The 15,401-nt window shown below is 41.3% G+C and overlaps 1 protein-coding gene across 1 annotated transcript; it reads left to right on the top strand.

The window, feature by feature from the left end:
* Nucleotides 1–3,867: 3,867 nt before the first annotated feature.
* LOC129855644 (protein ABHD8-like) lies at nt 3,868–11,538 on the top strand. Its single transcript, XM_055923526.1, has 5 exons — nt 3,868–4,211; nt 8,493–9,303; nt 9,418–9,588; nt 9,724–9,940; nt 10,014–11,538. Exons 2-5 carry the CDS (start codon nt 8,501–8,503, stop codon nt 10,221–10,223), a joined length of 1,401 nt encoding a protein of 466 aa, XP_055779501.1. The 5' UTR covers nt 3,868–4,211; nt 8,493–8,500; the 3' UTR covers nt 10,224–11,538.
* The last annotated feature ends 3,863 nt before the right edge of the window (nt 11,539–15,401 follow it).

Genomic DNA, 15,401 nt, shown 5'->3' with positions numbered 1-15,401 from the left:
GACATAAGATGGATTTCAATTTACATAAAACTATGGGCTTTGTTGGAATATAATCCCCCCAAGCCCCTCTTTGACAACAATTTGAGATTATTGGGTAAATTGAATACATTTCTAAACAAAGACTTCCTACTCATTTTTTCAAAACATCTGTGAGACAAGATCTACCCTCCAAAGTCTACTGAATTTCAAAACAAACTTATTTACATTTTTAAGTCCAAAAGACACATAGCTAGTCAACTTTATAAAATCATTAATAATTCCAGATATTCTGTTTACCACGGTGTAGAACTGACCTAGGAAAAGGATTTGGGCCTTTCTCCTGAAACATGGGAAAATATCCGGAAAAACATGCTAACTATCCAATTCTGTTATGAATATATTATTAATCCATTTAAAATGTATGACCCCTAAGAAATCTAAACTCATGCAAGTTTCTGTGTCTGACAAATATTGGCACTGTAAGGAGAGGCAATGGACAATTTATACATAGATCTGGAAATGCCCTAATCTGATATTTGTCCATGGTATTGAAACCAGTTTCAGCCATTACCGGAATATCAGTCCCTTTGGACCCAGTGAAATGTTTATTGAATCATCTTGGAAACGTCCAAGGAGATATAAATCAAAATAAGTTGATCTCACTTGCTTGTATGTGTGCTAAATGTTTCCTTCCATTGAATTGGATGTACATTGATGTTGTGTCAGAGGAAATTTGTATCAGAACTTACCTTGACACACGTACAGTACCAGTAAAAAGTTTAGACACACCTACTCATTCAAGGGTTTTATATATTTTTACTATTTTATACATTGTAGAATAATAGTGAAGACATCAACACTGAAATAGCACATATGGAATAATGTAGTAACCCAAAAAGGTTTTAACAAATCAAAATATATTTTATATTTGAGATACTTCAGAGTAGCCACCGTTTGCCTTGATGACAGCTTTGCATACTCTTGGCATTATCTCAACCAGCTTCATGAGGTAGTCACCTGGAAGGCATTTCAATTAACTTCTTATGGCTGCAGGGGCAGAATTGAGTAGCTTGGATGAAAAGGTGCCCAGAGTAAACTGCCTGCTCCTCAGTCCCAGTTGCTAATATTTGCATATTATTATTAGTATTGGATAGAAAACACTCTGAAGTTTCTAAAACTGTTTGAATGACGTCTGCGAGTATAACAGAACTCATATGGCAGGCAAAACCTGAGAAAAAAATCCAACCAGGAAGTGGGAAATCCGAGGTTTGTAGGTTTTCAACTCATCGCCTATCGAATACACAGTGGGATATGGGTCAGTTTGCACTTCCTATGGCTTCCACTAAATGTCAACAGTCTTTAGAACCTTGTCTGATGCTTCTACTGTGAAGTGGGGCCGAAGGAGAGGGGAATGAGTAAGGTCTGCCATGAGCGTTCATGTGAGAGCGAGCTCTGTTCTATCACATTTCTGAAGACAAAGGAATTCTCCGGTTGGAACACAAAAAACATCCTAAAGATTGAGTCAATACATCGTTTGGCATGTTTCTACTGACTGTTACGGAACTTTTTGACATTTCATCTGCTTTTAGTGAACGCGCTTCGTGGCTTTGGATTTGTTTACCAAACGCGCAAACAAAAGTCGCTATTTTGACATAAATGATGGACATTACCGAACAAAACGAACATTTCTTGTGGAAGTGGGAGTCCTGAGAGTGCATTTTGATGAAGATCAGCAAAGGTAAGTGAAGATTTATAAGGCTATTTATGACTTTTGTTGACTCCACAATTTAGCGGGTAACTGTATGGCTTTCTTTTGTGGCTGAACGTTGTTCTCAGATTATTGAATATTGTGCTTTTGCCGTAAAGCTTTTTTGAAATCTGACAGCGGTTGCATGAGGCCAAACTAAATTCACAACGGTATTCAGTTGATAAGAGACAGACATTCAATACTAGAAATAGATTGTCCACCATCTATGTGTAATTCCGTCAGAAAAGAGAAATAGGCAAAATAACATTTTAGATTCAGAGCAATAAAGAAATGTAATAATTTATCTGAGCAAACCAGAAATCTTTATTATTTCAAACAATACTTTAGAACCATTTAAATACATTACTTTGAAGGTTGTGCAGGACTATGGTAGATGAAGGAACCAATCTATATTTTCAGACTGTCAGAGTATTTATCTGGTCAATATGTCAGTGTATTATGTCTGTTATTTGTAACAGTGTGTTATGTGAAAATGTGATGGTATTATATATATTTTTTTAATATATATTTAAGGATTCTTGGAAGATTAGTCCAAATGAGAACTAAAAGAGATCCTAATCAGATCATGAGCTTAGTTCAACCTTCACACCCATGAGAATCCAAAATATAAGCTTTTTTTCCCCTCCCAATGTTTGTAAACATTGTAAATGTAAACAAACACTGTGTAGCCTGAAAAAATATGTTTAAAACAATACTTTTGATATAATAGAGTGTCAGTCCTTGCATCCATAGCTCTGTCTATTAATCTGAAAGTGGTTACATTTCTCCAGGCCCATCCCTCGTCTTTTAACAGCTTTGTTATTGTTTCAACTGTGGATTCGCCCTTTAAACATCTGCAAATTATAGAGATATCAAAGGGTCACCAACAAACACTTAAACAATAGGCCTATGGCAAATGCAGTATATGGCATATATTTTTCACATGCAAATAGCACTTTTTGGTAGTGCTCAAAGCATGCCCTTCCACGAGAGCAGCATTTATTTTTCAACTTGAAGCAATGAGTCCAAAAAGTCCTCCATGACAACAAAATCTTAAACAACAGAGTAGGCTAATAAATCCTTAGTTTTGGGGTTATGTTCAGGTAAAATCATTTGGCTAATCTATACTATACCATATTTCCAAGTCCTATTCAATTAATTGGAATGACTGGAAATCTGACAGACTTTGGTTTTTAATGTAAAGATGTAACCTAATCATATTATTATCTTTAGTGGAAAGCAATGGGTTAGAAGAAGTCTACATAACCAACCCATAAAGTCAAATGCAACACCCATTTATGGGCAGTTATCTAAACGCTAACATTGATTTATCTTGCAATAGATGTTGTTCAATTGGTATTATTATTTTCTGTCTTTTAAAGCCCCCTAAGGGGAAAGTAATCTAAAAGTAACTGAATTTAATCAGATTGCGTTACTGAGTTTGGGTAATCCCAAAATTATGTTACTGATTACAATTTTGGACAGGTAACTAGTAACTAACGGATTACATTTAGAAAGTAACCTACCCAACCCTGCTCAAATAGTATGATATGTTACGTTTGGTATGGACAGTAAGTTACTTAAGTCAAAAATGAAAGGAGGGCGGTGGGTGGGGTGGACATTTAACACAAATGTCTTGCAATCTGGAGGGTAGTAGGTTGGGTAGGGTAGGGTAGGGTAGGATAGGGTAGGGTAAGGTAAGGTTGGGTTGAGTTGGTTGGGTTGGTGTTTAATGCGAAAGTCTAGCAACCCAAAGGTTGCGTGTTCGAATCTCATCACGGACAACTTTAGTATTTTAGCTAAATAGCAACTTTTCGCCTACTTACTACTGTTTTACTACTATGCAACTACTTAGCATGTTAGCTAACCCTTCCCCTAACCTTAACTCTTAAATTTAACCCTTTAACCTAACTCCTAACCCTAACCTAACATAGCATATCATACTAAAGCAGTCGAACGTAGCATATCATATTACTATACATCCTATAATTCATATTATATTTTACGATCGTTATTACATTGCTAGGGCCAATGTAATGTAACCTAATGTAAAGTAACATTTTATACTAAATGGAGTGACCCGGATTTTGGTCAAATATAATACGTTTTGCTCTGAGGCCAGGTTTCAGAGAGGCAGTCACGGGACCAGGGAACAGTTGGAAAAGAGTGAACGGTGCGCTTTACAATGGATTAAAAACCTCCACATGTAGATAGACACCTGGTGTGCGCATCCACTATGCGCCCACGGGCACGTCCAATATGCAATGGAATTGATAATGCACCTTGGTTTCCATTTTTATTCGTTTATCAGGTAAACCAACGGATAAGAATGTTGAGGTTGAGAACAGTGCTGCTGACTCCAATTAGATTAGATTATTGGATTGGCTGCAACAGATTATAGCGCGCCTGCTTCCAAGACGCAGTATACCGAGAAAGAAGCGTATTATCTAACAATTTTACCCCTGTGGACTTCGACAATAATAAGGTATGATTCTTCGTTGTTGAGAATGTATATGAATGAAGCCTGATGTATGATTATAATTGTATTTCGTGTCAACAGAAGGCAAAAAGAGAACGCACCGGGAAATTAGGGAGATACACTAAACCAGTTGCATAACAAATTCTCCGAATTTAATTAGCCTAAATCAAACACCAAAATGGGGATGTGGTATTACTTGTGTGTAAAGTGGTATGGCTGATCTAATGCATCTTGAGAATTGGTGAACAAAACGTGAAAAACATTCTGACGTTTGCTGTATATTTTCTGGATCAGACATCCGTCAGTGATCCACGCTTTGTTGTTTTCCATTCTATGGAAGGGGACCTATAGTAAACGGAACAGTAGCAAATAAACTACCTCATTTATTAGATAGCCAACAATGTGTATATATATTGTTGTATCCAACTAATAACAATACATGATATTAGATTCATTTCAGTTGTGATATGACCTAATTATTGACATGTGATTCATGAGAGCCCTGATAGGATTTGTCCTTTGGACAGCCCACTTATTGCATGACATTCCTGAGACTATATTGTACTGGTTGAGGTTTTAAAAATAAGCTTGAAAAAGGCCTAATAATTCTATAAATAGATACATTATTAATACATCGTCATGAAAATAATGTTCCCGACTACCTCAGGGTGTGTTTTGTATTTAATGTCACACCAATATTCTATTTGATTGGTTTTGTGACCAATTGTTTTGATTATTTGTATTCAAGACAAAGCACCGATCCTGTGTATTGATTTGAAGATGTCACCCAGTGATAGGTCATGTGATCTGTTGCCTTGTAAAGTAGCTGATATTGATTGGATCCTCCAGCTGACACCAGTCCATTGGAGGATAATGAACACATTCTCAGCAACATTTAGAAATGATTGTGTTTTTAGTACCAAATAGGCTCTGATTTTGATCAACTCCTCAGAGACTTCTCTCATGGTTGGTCTCGCCTCTGATTTAGTACAGAATATACAACATGTATGTATACATGAATTTAGAGTCTGCTTAGCATCAGATTTCAATACCATTTTTAAAGTATCGATTGATCCCATGTAGCCTATGCACATCTCATGGTTGACTCTCACCATGAGCCAACAAATCAATTGTCCTGACACTCATCCACAGAAGTTGGAGCCATTGTTAGTATTTGATTAGGATCCCCAAAACTGCAGCTACTCTTCCTGGGGTCCACACAAAACATAAAATATGACATGAATAGACTGACAGCTGAAGGACAGAACTACATACAATCACATAGTATTGGGACCTTGATATATTAAAGATACCACTTTGCATCGTGCAGAACAGAAGCATGCCTGTAGACACACCTAGAAGAAGAAGAAGGATTATTGTTAGTGTTTGTTGACCCTTAGCAGGCCCGAGACTGTCAGCACAGGCCATAATGTGTTTTAATCCATCTGATGCTATCTGCTCTTTTCTAAGCGCCAATCCCTACACAGAGTTGACTACCCTTTGATCTGGGCTTATGCAACACTGTTTTAGCTACGCCATTAGCAGGGAAGTCTGTGTGTTGCTACTGCTAGCCTTGCAGATATCGCCGGCCAATTTGAAGGATTGACTAAATTTGCACATGGACCAGAGATTTTGACCCAATTGCTTAAATTGAAGTTGCCAAAAAGTTACACTCTTGTTCCTCAGTGGGTAGACAGCGGGGGGATTTTAATGAGTGTGCACACTAAGAATGTGTGTGGGACTTCTGCTATTTGTAGCCAGTGCCTTGTTATACTGATAACATAAAGGCGTTATTGGCCAAGAAAGTGGGTGGCAGTACCTTCGAATCCTTATTATTCAAATAAGACCACATATGAATGATGTCACCAATAGCAAAATGAATAAAATAGTTGGAGTATGAGAGATGTACAACCGTTGTGTGCCACACCACAAATAAGCCCGCGGTGGCGTTAACGTGAGAGGTTCCACTCGGTGATTTGTCATTCAGTGTGTTGTGACGAGACACTGAGTCTGTTTTCAGGCATCACTGGACTTATGAATAATTTAAACCTATAGCATCTATACTCCTGGTTATTGAATAATATATACAGCAGATGAGCACTGAGGGAGACTGCTATGAAAAGGAGGGATAGGTGTGGTTTAAAGGCAGTCATTTATGGGGGGGGACGCAATGTGTATCAGTTTTCTACCTAAAATGACACCTGAAATGGACTACTTATTAACAGTAAAGTGTATGGTCTCTGATTGTAGAAATACAGTAAGCTATTACTGTAAGCTATATATATATATATATATATATATATATATATATATATATATATATATACCAGTAAGTTAGGTAGCCTATAAGGGGTTTACCTTTTAAACACAGGACAGGGTCTTTACATGCTGACCATGCCCCCTGTCAGAATCTACACTGAGAGAAAATGGAGGGCCACGCCACAGTAGTCAAGGGACACGTTTTTCAATAGCTCAAACCTGATGTGTCAGACATCAAGGCCTACAGCTATCACAAAACACACAGCACCACAGAACACTGTGTGGGCTGAGGAAGTGCAAGTAAGCGAAAGAGAGGGGGGAGAAAACGAGAGGAGCGGAGTTATATGCTACATTGTTACTATAAGCCTCATCCAACCACAGTGAGCAGTGGGGGTTGAAAGGTCTGCAGTTGTACCTCCCGGGTGGCGCAGTGGTCTAGGGCACTGCATCGCAGTGCTAGCTGCGCCACCAGAGTCTCTGGGTTCACGCCCAGGCTCTGTCGCAGCCGGCCGCAACCGGGAGGTCCGTGGGGCGACGCACAATTGGCATAGTGTCGTCCGGGTTAGGGAGGGTTTGGCCGGTAGGGATATCCTTGTCTCAGTATGTAAATGTAATAAAATGTATGCACTCTACTGTAAGTCGCTCTGGATAAGAGCGTCTGCTAAATGACTAAAATGTAATGTAAATGTACAAAGGGAAAGTCTGGTTCCAACATCAAACCACAAAAGAAAAGACATCTCCGGCCTATTCTATTATATTCTATTGCAAACACAAAAGTTGAAAGAATTGTTTATGGAGAACCACTTTTTTTTTTTGAAAGGATAGTTAGACAAACATATTGCAGTGTGTCTGGAGGGAGAGAAAGAAATGGGTGTAATCCCTCCTTTTCCAGGAAAGAAAGGTGAGGAGAGCAACAGGAAGACTAATACCACAGGAGACAGAACCAGCTTGACTCTCTCTTCGGTTGCCAGTCTGATAAACAACACTTATCTTAAGAGTCGCTGCTCAGCAAATAATACATTAGGAACACAGCGAGAGGACATAGTGTGAATACGTATCAGTAGTTGTAACGATCTGGTTTGGTCTGATTTTGTTTTGTTCTTTTGTCAGGAACATTTTGTCAGTTGTTTGTCAATATGTGAAAACAGTGTCTAACAAGTCTATGTTAAAAGCCAAGATGCTGCCCACTCAGAATAGTTTATTTGAATTAAATGGGATCTTAAAGAAGAGCCACACCCCAATCCCTTTACGAGGGCTGTCCTGAGCCAGATTATGTTTGTGTGGGCAACATCTGTGAATGCATGTCATCTTCGCTTTATTCAGAGCAGTCCCACTCCCAAATACCCCATTCCATAATCAGATTGTAACAGCCCGAAAATCACACAACCATTGTTTAAGTATTCTAAAAAAAAACAGTAGTTGGAAAACAGCATCAGCAATGAAATGCAAAGTTTGTCATTTACTTTGCTGATCAAAACAAACACGTTCTTGCTTTGTAGCCTCAACAATATTCACCCCAGGCCTTGGGTCCTATGAACTGTAATAATTCTGGAAGACACAGGGGGCACACATGGGCACACTGTAGCCGGCTTTAACTCAGCCACGGGCTATTACTGTCCCCCCTTTCTATTAATACTTCTAAGGCCTCACTAGGGGAAAGAGGCTTGATAGAAGAGCCTATTTATGGGCCACGTCTGAAGGAAAATGGTCAAGTTTCAATGGTTTTAACTAGCCACCCACGTGTCAAAGGAGTTCCTCTCCCGTTCCTGATATATTATGCGCTCGTTATTCTGTTGTGCTGGGATTCTAAGAGTGGACTCTGTTCACGTAGTCTAACCTTACCCCTAACGGCTTTAGATTAGGGATTATCCTAGCAGCATGTCTTTGTGTGTGGATGCTGTTACTGGGTGCGTGTTTCCTTATATTTGTATATGTATAGGGAAACAGCCGCCTATCTATCGTCAGCCATTGCCTTCATCATTCATATGCAATTGACTCATGTTTATGTCTATGTGTGTGAACATTCAGGGGCAGCCATGCTGACCACCTTTTTGGACGGCCTCCTCTGCTGCCTGACGGGGAAGTCGGCCAACGTTGTGGTTCCCATAGAAACCTCAGAACCCGCTGACGGCTACGAGTTTGTGGAGGTCAAACCAGGTCGCGTCCTGAGGGTCCGACACGTCATCCCGGAGCGGGAGGTGGAGGAAGAGCCCAGCGGGCCAGGGGGAAGCGTCCACTGCAAGAGGAAGATCACAGTGTATCGTAACGGACAGCTACTGATAGAAAACCTGGGGGATGCGGTGAGACAGGAGCTGTTACATGCTCCGAACGGAGAAGCAGAACCCAACTGTACAGTAGAGGTAGAGCTCGCAGACCCACCGTCCAATCCAACTCCCAATCCTGACACCAAAGTGGACAAGACGGGGTCAGTGGTTGGGACAGGGGGAAGTGGGGCAGGGGGAGCGGCAACAGCTCCAGCCCCGATCCTGGAATTAGCCCCAGATCTGACCCAGCAGCCCCGGAAGCGACGGCGGAAGCCCAAGCGCACAGTGGTGATCGACAGCGAGAGGAAGATCACATCATGTAAGGGGACACACGCGGACGTGGCACTGTTCTTTGTGCACGGTGTGGGCGGCTCGCTGGACATCTGGGGCAGTCAGCTGGACTTCTTCTTCCGTCTGGGCTATGAGGTCATCGTGCCAGATCTGGTAGGTCACGGGGCGAGCTCGGCGCCCCAGATCGCGGCGGCATACACGTTCTATGCCCTGGCCGAGGACATGAGGGCCATCTTTAAGAGATATGCACGGAAAAGGAACATTCTCATCGGACACTCTTATGGGTGAGTTAGACAGAAGTGTGTTAGTTATAGACACTACACTAGTTATAGACACTACACTACTGTATTTTCTGCCTTTTGCTCTCCCAGACTCTCTCCATCTCTCTCTTTGTACAGTGTGTCATTCTGTACATTCCTGGCCCATGAGTACCCGGACCAGGTCCACAAGGTGGTGATGATAAACGGAGGAGGCCCCACTGCCCTGGAGCCCAGCCTTTGTTCCATCTTCAACCTGCCCACCTGCGTCCTGCACTGCCTCTCCCCCTGCCTCTCCTGGAGCTTTCTCAAGTAAGAGCGAGAGAGTGTGTGTGTGTGTGCGCCTTCCCTCCCATACAGACAAACTTCAGTGCAAATATCTTTCCGTCTATGACGTTCAAGTATGATATCCTATATCCTACTCACTCTCTCCTCTGCCTCCCTCAGGGCTGGGTTTGCCCACCAGGGTGCGAAGGAGAAGCAGCTGTTGAAAGACAACAATGCTTTCAACGTGTCCTCCTTCGTGCTGCGTGCCATGATGAGTGGCCAGTACTGGCCAGAGGGCGACGAGGTGTACCATGCAGAGATCACTGTGCCTATCCTACTGGTGCACGGCATGTACGACAAGTTTGTGCCCGTGGAGGAGGATCAACGCATGGCAGAGGTGAGAGAGAAACCGTTAACGCCAACTTTAACCCTTTCTTTAAACCTAATCTAACCTCTCTACCTCCTCTCAGATCTTGCTGCTTGCCTTCCTGAAGATAATCAATGAGGGCAGTCACATGGTGATGATGGAGTGTCCCGAGAGCGTCAACACCCTCCTGCACGAGTTCTTCCTCTGGGAGCCAGACTCCGTTCCTAAATCTAAACCACGACCTGAAACCGCCAATGCCCCCACTGCATCCAACGGGGGAGCAACTTCAGAAAGCCAAGCCAAGAATAAGTAGCCCATAGAAGGATGGATGTGTGTTATTGACTCCAATCAAAGCTTGCACAGCCAGTGATGTACTGTCTACCATGGCTGGTAGTGCTAGGCGTGTCTCCTCAGGTGCAGGGAGCTGGTTTGAGTCGGTTTGAACTGGTCTGGGCTGGTTTTGAGCTGGTTTAAGATTGAAATTTGAGGAGGTGGAACACAGTACACAGGGACAGATGGGCCCATATTTGGTCTAAGTCAGAGCTACTGCACTACATCAGAGAGGAAGGACAAGAGGAATGCGAGGGAGGGTGAGGAGGGACGGATGGATGGACGTCAATGACGTTGACTGTGGAGGTCTATTGTATTGTACTGACCTGTACTGATTGAGTGACTGATCCCTGACTGTGCCTTGGGGTGGTGTGGGGCTGAAGAGGTGCTGAGTTGTAGAGGTGGACCTGATAATGTTATTGGTTTTGTGTGGTACAAGGACCCAAGTCTATACTTGGGTCCACCTCTAGTTGCACAATGGGTGGAAATGTCAAAACAAGGGTGGATCAGAGAGGGAAGAGAATGTATTGGAAGTGGTCAAGTCACACAAGAAAATAACTAGCCAAGAAGAACGCTTGTTATACTACTCAAGCCAAAGGTTAGCCAATGTTTGTGACAAGCAACACCAGAACCAACTTCTTTTTTTTCTGACACTACTTCTTCACATTTGAATATTTGAAACTTCACAACATTGTGACTGAAGTTGAATGAGACATTTTAAATGATGTTTGACAGTCAAATGCTGCTTTTTGAGAACTAGCCAACTACGATGTATTTAAATGCATTATTCATACATTATTTAAATGCACTTCCCTGTCAAAATCATTCCAAATGACAAGCAATTTCTTGACATTGACAATGTTTTGCTTTATCTACAGAGAAACAACTGGGGGACAGGGGGAATACCAATGTTTGACTGTTTTACAAAGTCTCCTTGTGTATTTTATGGGGAAACAAATATGTTTCCTTTGGCTGCTGGTTAACTGGGAAGTACAAACTGGTAGATCAATGTGTGTTTTGGGCCCTTTTAAGAAGGATTATTGTACTTGATGTTTCTTCATATTCCTCAACAAAACTATGCTGAACAATGATTGTTTACCTGTTTTTCAGGTAAAAGTGATATAAGCTATGAAAATGTGTATTGGTAAAATACCAAAATATGGTACACAACATTTTTGTAAAATCTGAGAATTCTTCAATGCCACATGGCAAGCTCTCCGTCGTGTAACTACTGAACAAAAATGTAAAGTGTTGGTTCTATGTTTCATGAGCTGAAATAAAAGATTCCAGAAATGTTCTATATGCACAAAAAGCTTATTTCTCTCAAATGATGTGCACAAATTTGTTTTCATTCCTGATAGTAAGCATTTCTCCTTTGCCAAGATAATACATCCACCTGACAGGTTTTGCATATCAAGAAGCGATGTGGCATATCAAGAAGCTGATTAAACAGCATGACCATTACACCGGTGCACCTTGTGCTGAGGACAATAAAAGGCCACTCTAAAATGTGCAGTTTTGTCACACAACATAATGCCACAGATATCAAGTTTAGAGTGAGCATGCAATTGGAATGCTGACTGCAGGACTGTCCACCAGAGCAATGAATGTTAATTTGTCTACCATAAGTCGCCGCCAACGTCCTTTTAGTGAATTTGGCAGTACGCAAGTGACCAAGTGTAACTACGCCAGCACAGGACCTCCACATCCGTCTTCTTCACCTGCGGGATCGTCTGAGACCATCCATCAGGACAGCTGATGAAACTGTGGATATGCACAACCTATCAGAAACCGTCTCGGGAAGCTCATCTGCATGCTCGTCGTCCTCACCAGGGTTTTGACTGGACTGCAGTTCGGCGTTTTACAGGTTCCTGACCAATCAAGCTATTTTGTGTGTTTTTTGGCATTGTTTGAAACTTATTATGTACATAATGTTGCTGCTACCATCTCTTATGACCGAAAGAGCGTCTGGATATCAGAACAGCGATTACTCACCTCCAACTGGACGAAGATGTTTTCTTTAATGAGTCTGAAGCGAAAGATATACTGTTTCTACCGGACCAGGCCCAAATCCTTGTCATTCACATGAAGAAAAGACAGAGATACAGGGGGCGCAGATCCGGGACCCTTGTGAGAATTTATCGGCGAGTGGGTAACCCGCCTTTACAATCCGTTCTATTGGCCAATGTGCAATCACTGGAGAATAAACTGGATGAGCTTACGGGACATTAAAAACTGTAATATCTTATGTTTCAACGAGTCATGGCTGAACAACGACACGGATAATATACAGTTGGCTGGGTTTTCCGTGCATCGGCAGGACAGAACAGCTACATCTGGTAAGACAAAGGGTGGTGGTGTGGGTCTATTTGTCAATAACTGCTGGTGCGCAATGTCTAATATTAAGGAAGTCTCGAGGTATTGCTCACCTGAGGTAGAGTACATCATGATAAGCTTTAGACCACACTATCTACCAAGTGAGTTTATCTATATTTTTCATAGCCATCTATTTACCACCATAAACCGGTGCTGGCACTAAGACCGCACTCAACGAGCTGTATAAGGCCATAAGCAAACAAGAAAATGCTTATCCAGAAGTGGTGCTCCTAGTGGCCGGGGACTTTAATGCAGGCACACTTAAATCCGTTTTACCTCATTTCTACCAGCATGTTACATGTGCAACCAGAGGGGGGAAAAACAATAGATCACCTTTACTCCACACACAGAGACGCATACAAAGCTCTCCCTCGCCCTCCATTTGGCAAATCTGACCATAATTCTATCATCCTGATTCCTGCTAATAAGCAAAAACTAAAGCAGGAAGTACCAGTCACCACCTCAGTCACTGGCTACATCACAAAGTGCATCGACAACGTCTTCCAGTTCCCACCAATATCCAGCAACTTCGCACAACCATTTAAGAGGAGTGGGACAACATTCCACAATCAAAAGCCTGATCAACTCTATGCGAAGGAGATGTGCCGTGTTGAATGATGCAAATGGTTATCACAACAGATACTGACTGGTTTTCTGATCCACGCCCCTACATTCTTTTAAAGGTATCTGTGACCAGCAGATGCATATCTGTATTCCCAGTCATGTGATATCCATAGATTAGGGCCTAATGAATTTATTTCAATTGACTTATTTCCTTATATGAACTGTAACTCAGTGAAATCTTTGAAATGGTTGCATGTTGTGTTTATATTTTTGTCCAGTCTACGATCCCTTGGTGGATGAACATGTCAGGAGAAGCACTGTTTTGTGTCTGATAAGTGTCCTCATACAAAGACTGCATTGAATAACAGTAAATACCGTATAGCTTTACTCTCTAGCTTTGTGTGCCCTCTGAATGTATTCCACAGGACTGGATGCTCTCCTTGCTAATACGACTGTTACTCGGAAACTATATTGTTGAATTCTGATCTTAGCACTGCAAGAGTCCAGTTATTTCAAAATGATCACATAATGCGCTCTGTTACTATTTGTTATGGAACAGTCAGTAGGTCACCTACAAATAGCAATATACATTTTGAAAACATAACACTTATACCCTGACAACACCGCTCGCGTCACAAAATAAATGTAGAAATCTATGTTATTCAATTATTGCACCCGCACTGCTCGCGCGCATCAACGAGCGTCTGCGTTGCCAAGGGCTAAAATAGAAGTCCTTTCTATTTCTGACGGAGATCGCACTCCAAGTCCTCTCTCTCCCATCTCCTCATTGGTTTATAGAAGCAGGTGCCCACATGCCATCTCCTCTTTGGTTATACCAACGTGGGTGATTGAAAGACGAACTGTGTTGCCGGTTGTCGTGGTAATACTATGAAAGTTTAGATGCCAATCACCATATAAATTCAAAGATGAAAAAGCCTGGAAGGAGGAGAGGACTAGAAACGATTCGGTTGACCGTTTTATGTGTGAATTAATTGTCGGAGTAAAGGACCTTGTGCATTTCAGGTAAAATAACAACCTAATGTTTATATCCCAGGATAAATTAGCTAGCAACAGCAAGCTAGCTAAATAGGACAAATTAGCTAGCAAGTGCAAGCTAACTAGCTAAATTGCCATAAATGTTTCATGCTTTTCGACTTGTCCCCAAATTAATGTAATTTGTTCAGAGTTTGTTTTGATATTTTAACCTGCGTGTCGTGATCGCGTTTGGTGTAGGGTACAAAATAAATGTATGCATTATGGCGCACGCGTGCAGCCGGTTTGGGTTCCGTGTTAGCCTCTACAGGATCGGTGGGTGCCCCGCGGGATGGTTGACTTAACGTAGGCTAATGTGATTAGCATAAGGTTGTTAATAACAAGACCATTTTTCAGGACATAGACATATCTGATATTGGCAGCTTAAATATTGAAAGCTTAAATTCTTGTTAATCTAACTGCACTGTCCAATTTACAGTAGCTATTACAGTGAAAGAATACCATGCTATTGTTTGAGGAGAGTGCACAGTTATGAACTTGAAAATGTATTAATAAACCAATTAGCCACATTTGGGCAGTCTTGATAAAACATTTTGAACAGAAATGCAGTGGTTCATTGGATCAGTCTAAACTTTGCACGTATACTGCTGCCATCTTGTGGCCAAAATCTAAATTGCGCCTGGGCTAGAATAATACATTGTGGCCTTTCTCTTGCATTTCAAAGATGATGGTACAAAGAAAATACAAAAAAAAACATGTTTTTTTTCTTTGTATTATCTTTTACCAGATCTAATGTGTTATATTCTCCTACATTAATTTAACATTTCCACACACTTCAAAGTCTTTCCTTTCAAATGGTATCAAGAATATGCATATCCGTGTTTCAGGTCCTGAGCTACAGGCAGTTAGATTTAGGTACGTCATTTTAGGCAAAAAAAAATAAAAAGGGGTGGATCCTTTTGGGCCGTGAAATGAGGTAACAGTAAAATGGAAGACATTCTAAAGCCGCTACAACAGGCTCTCACAGAAAACATGTCCAGCATTAACTACGTTGATGAGGTTTCATATTGTTCATAGTATTCAGATGTTTCATAATATTTGTTTATAGGGTATACCTTTTATACAATATGCAACTTTTACTTACATATGACGAGAACTTGATGCTGAAAATGCGAGAACATCCGTGAATTAATAAAATAGAGAATCGTCACAAGTCAAATTTGTAAAA

Source organism: Salvelinus fontinalis, chromosome 5, assembly GCF_029448725.1.
Source record: "Salvelinus fontinalis isolate EN_2023a chromosome 5, ASM2944872v1, whole genome shotgun sequence".
NCBI lineage: Eukaryota > Metazoa > Chordata > Actinopteri > Salmoniformes > Salmonidae > Salvelinus > Salvelinus fontinalis.
Note: the sequence above shows the minus strand (reverse complement) of the source record. Positions and strands in the feature narration are given on the sequence as shown.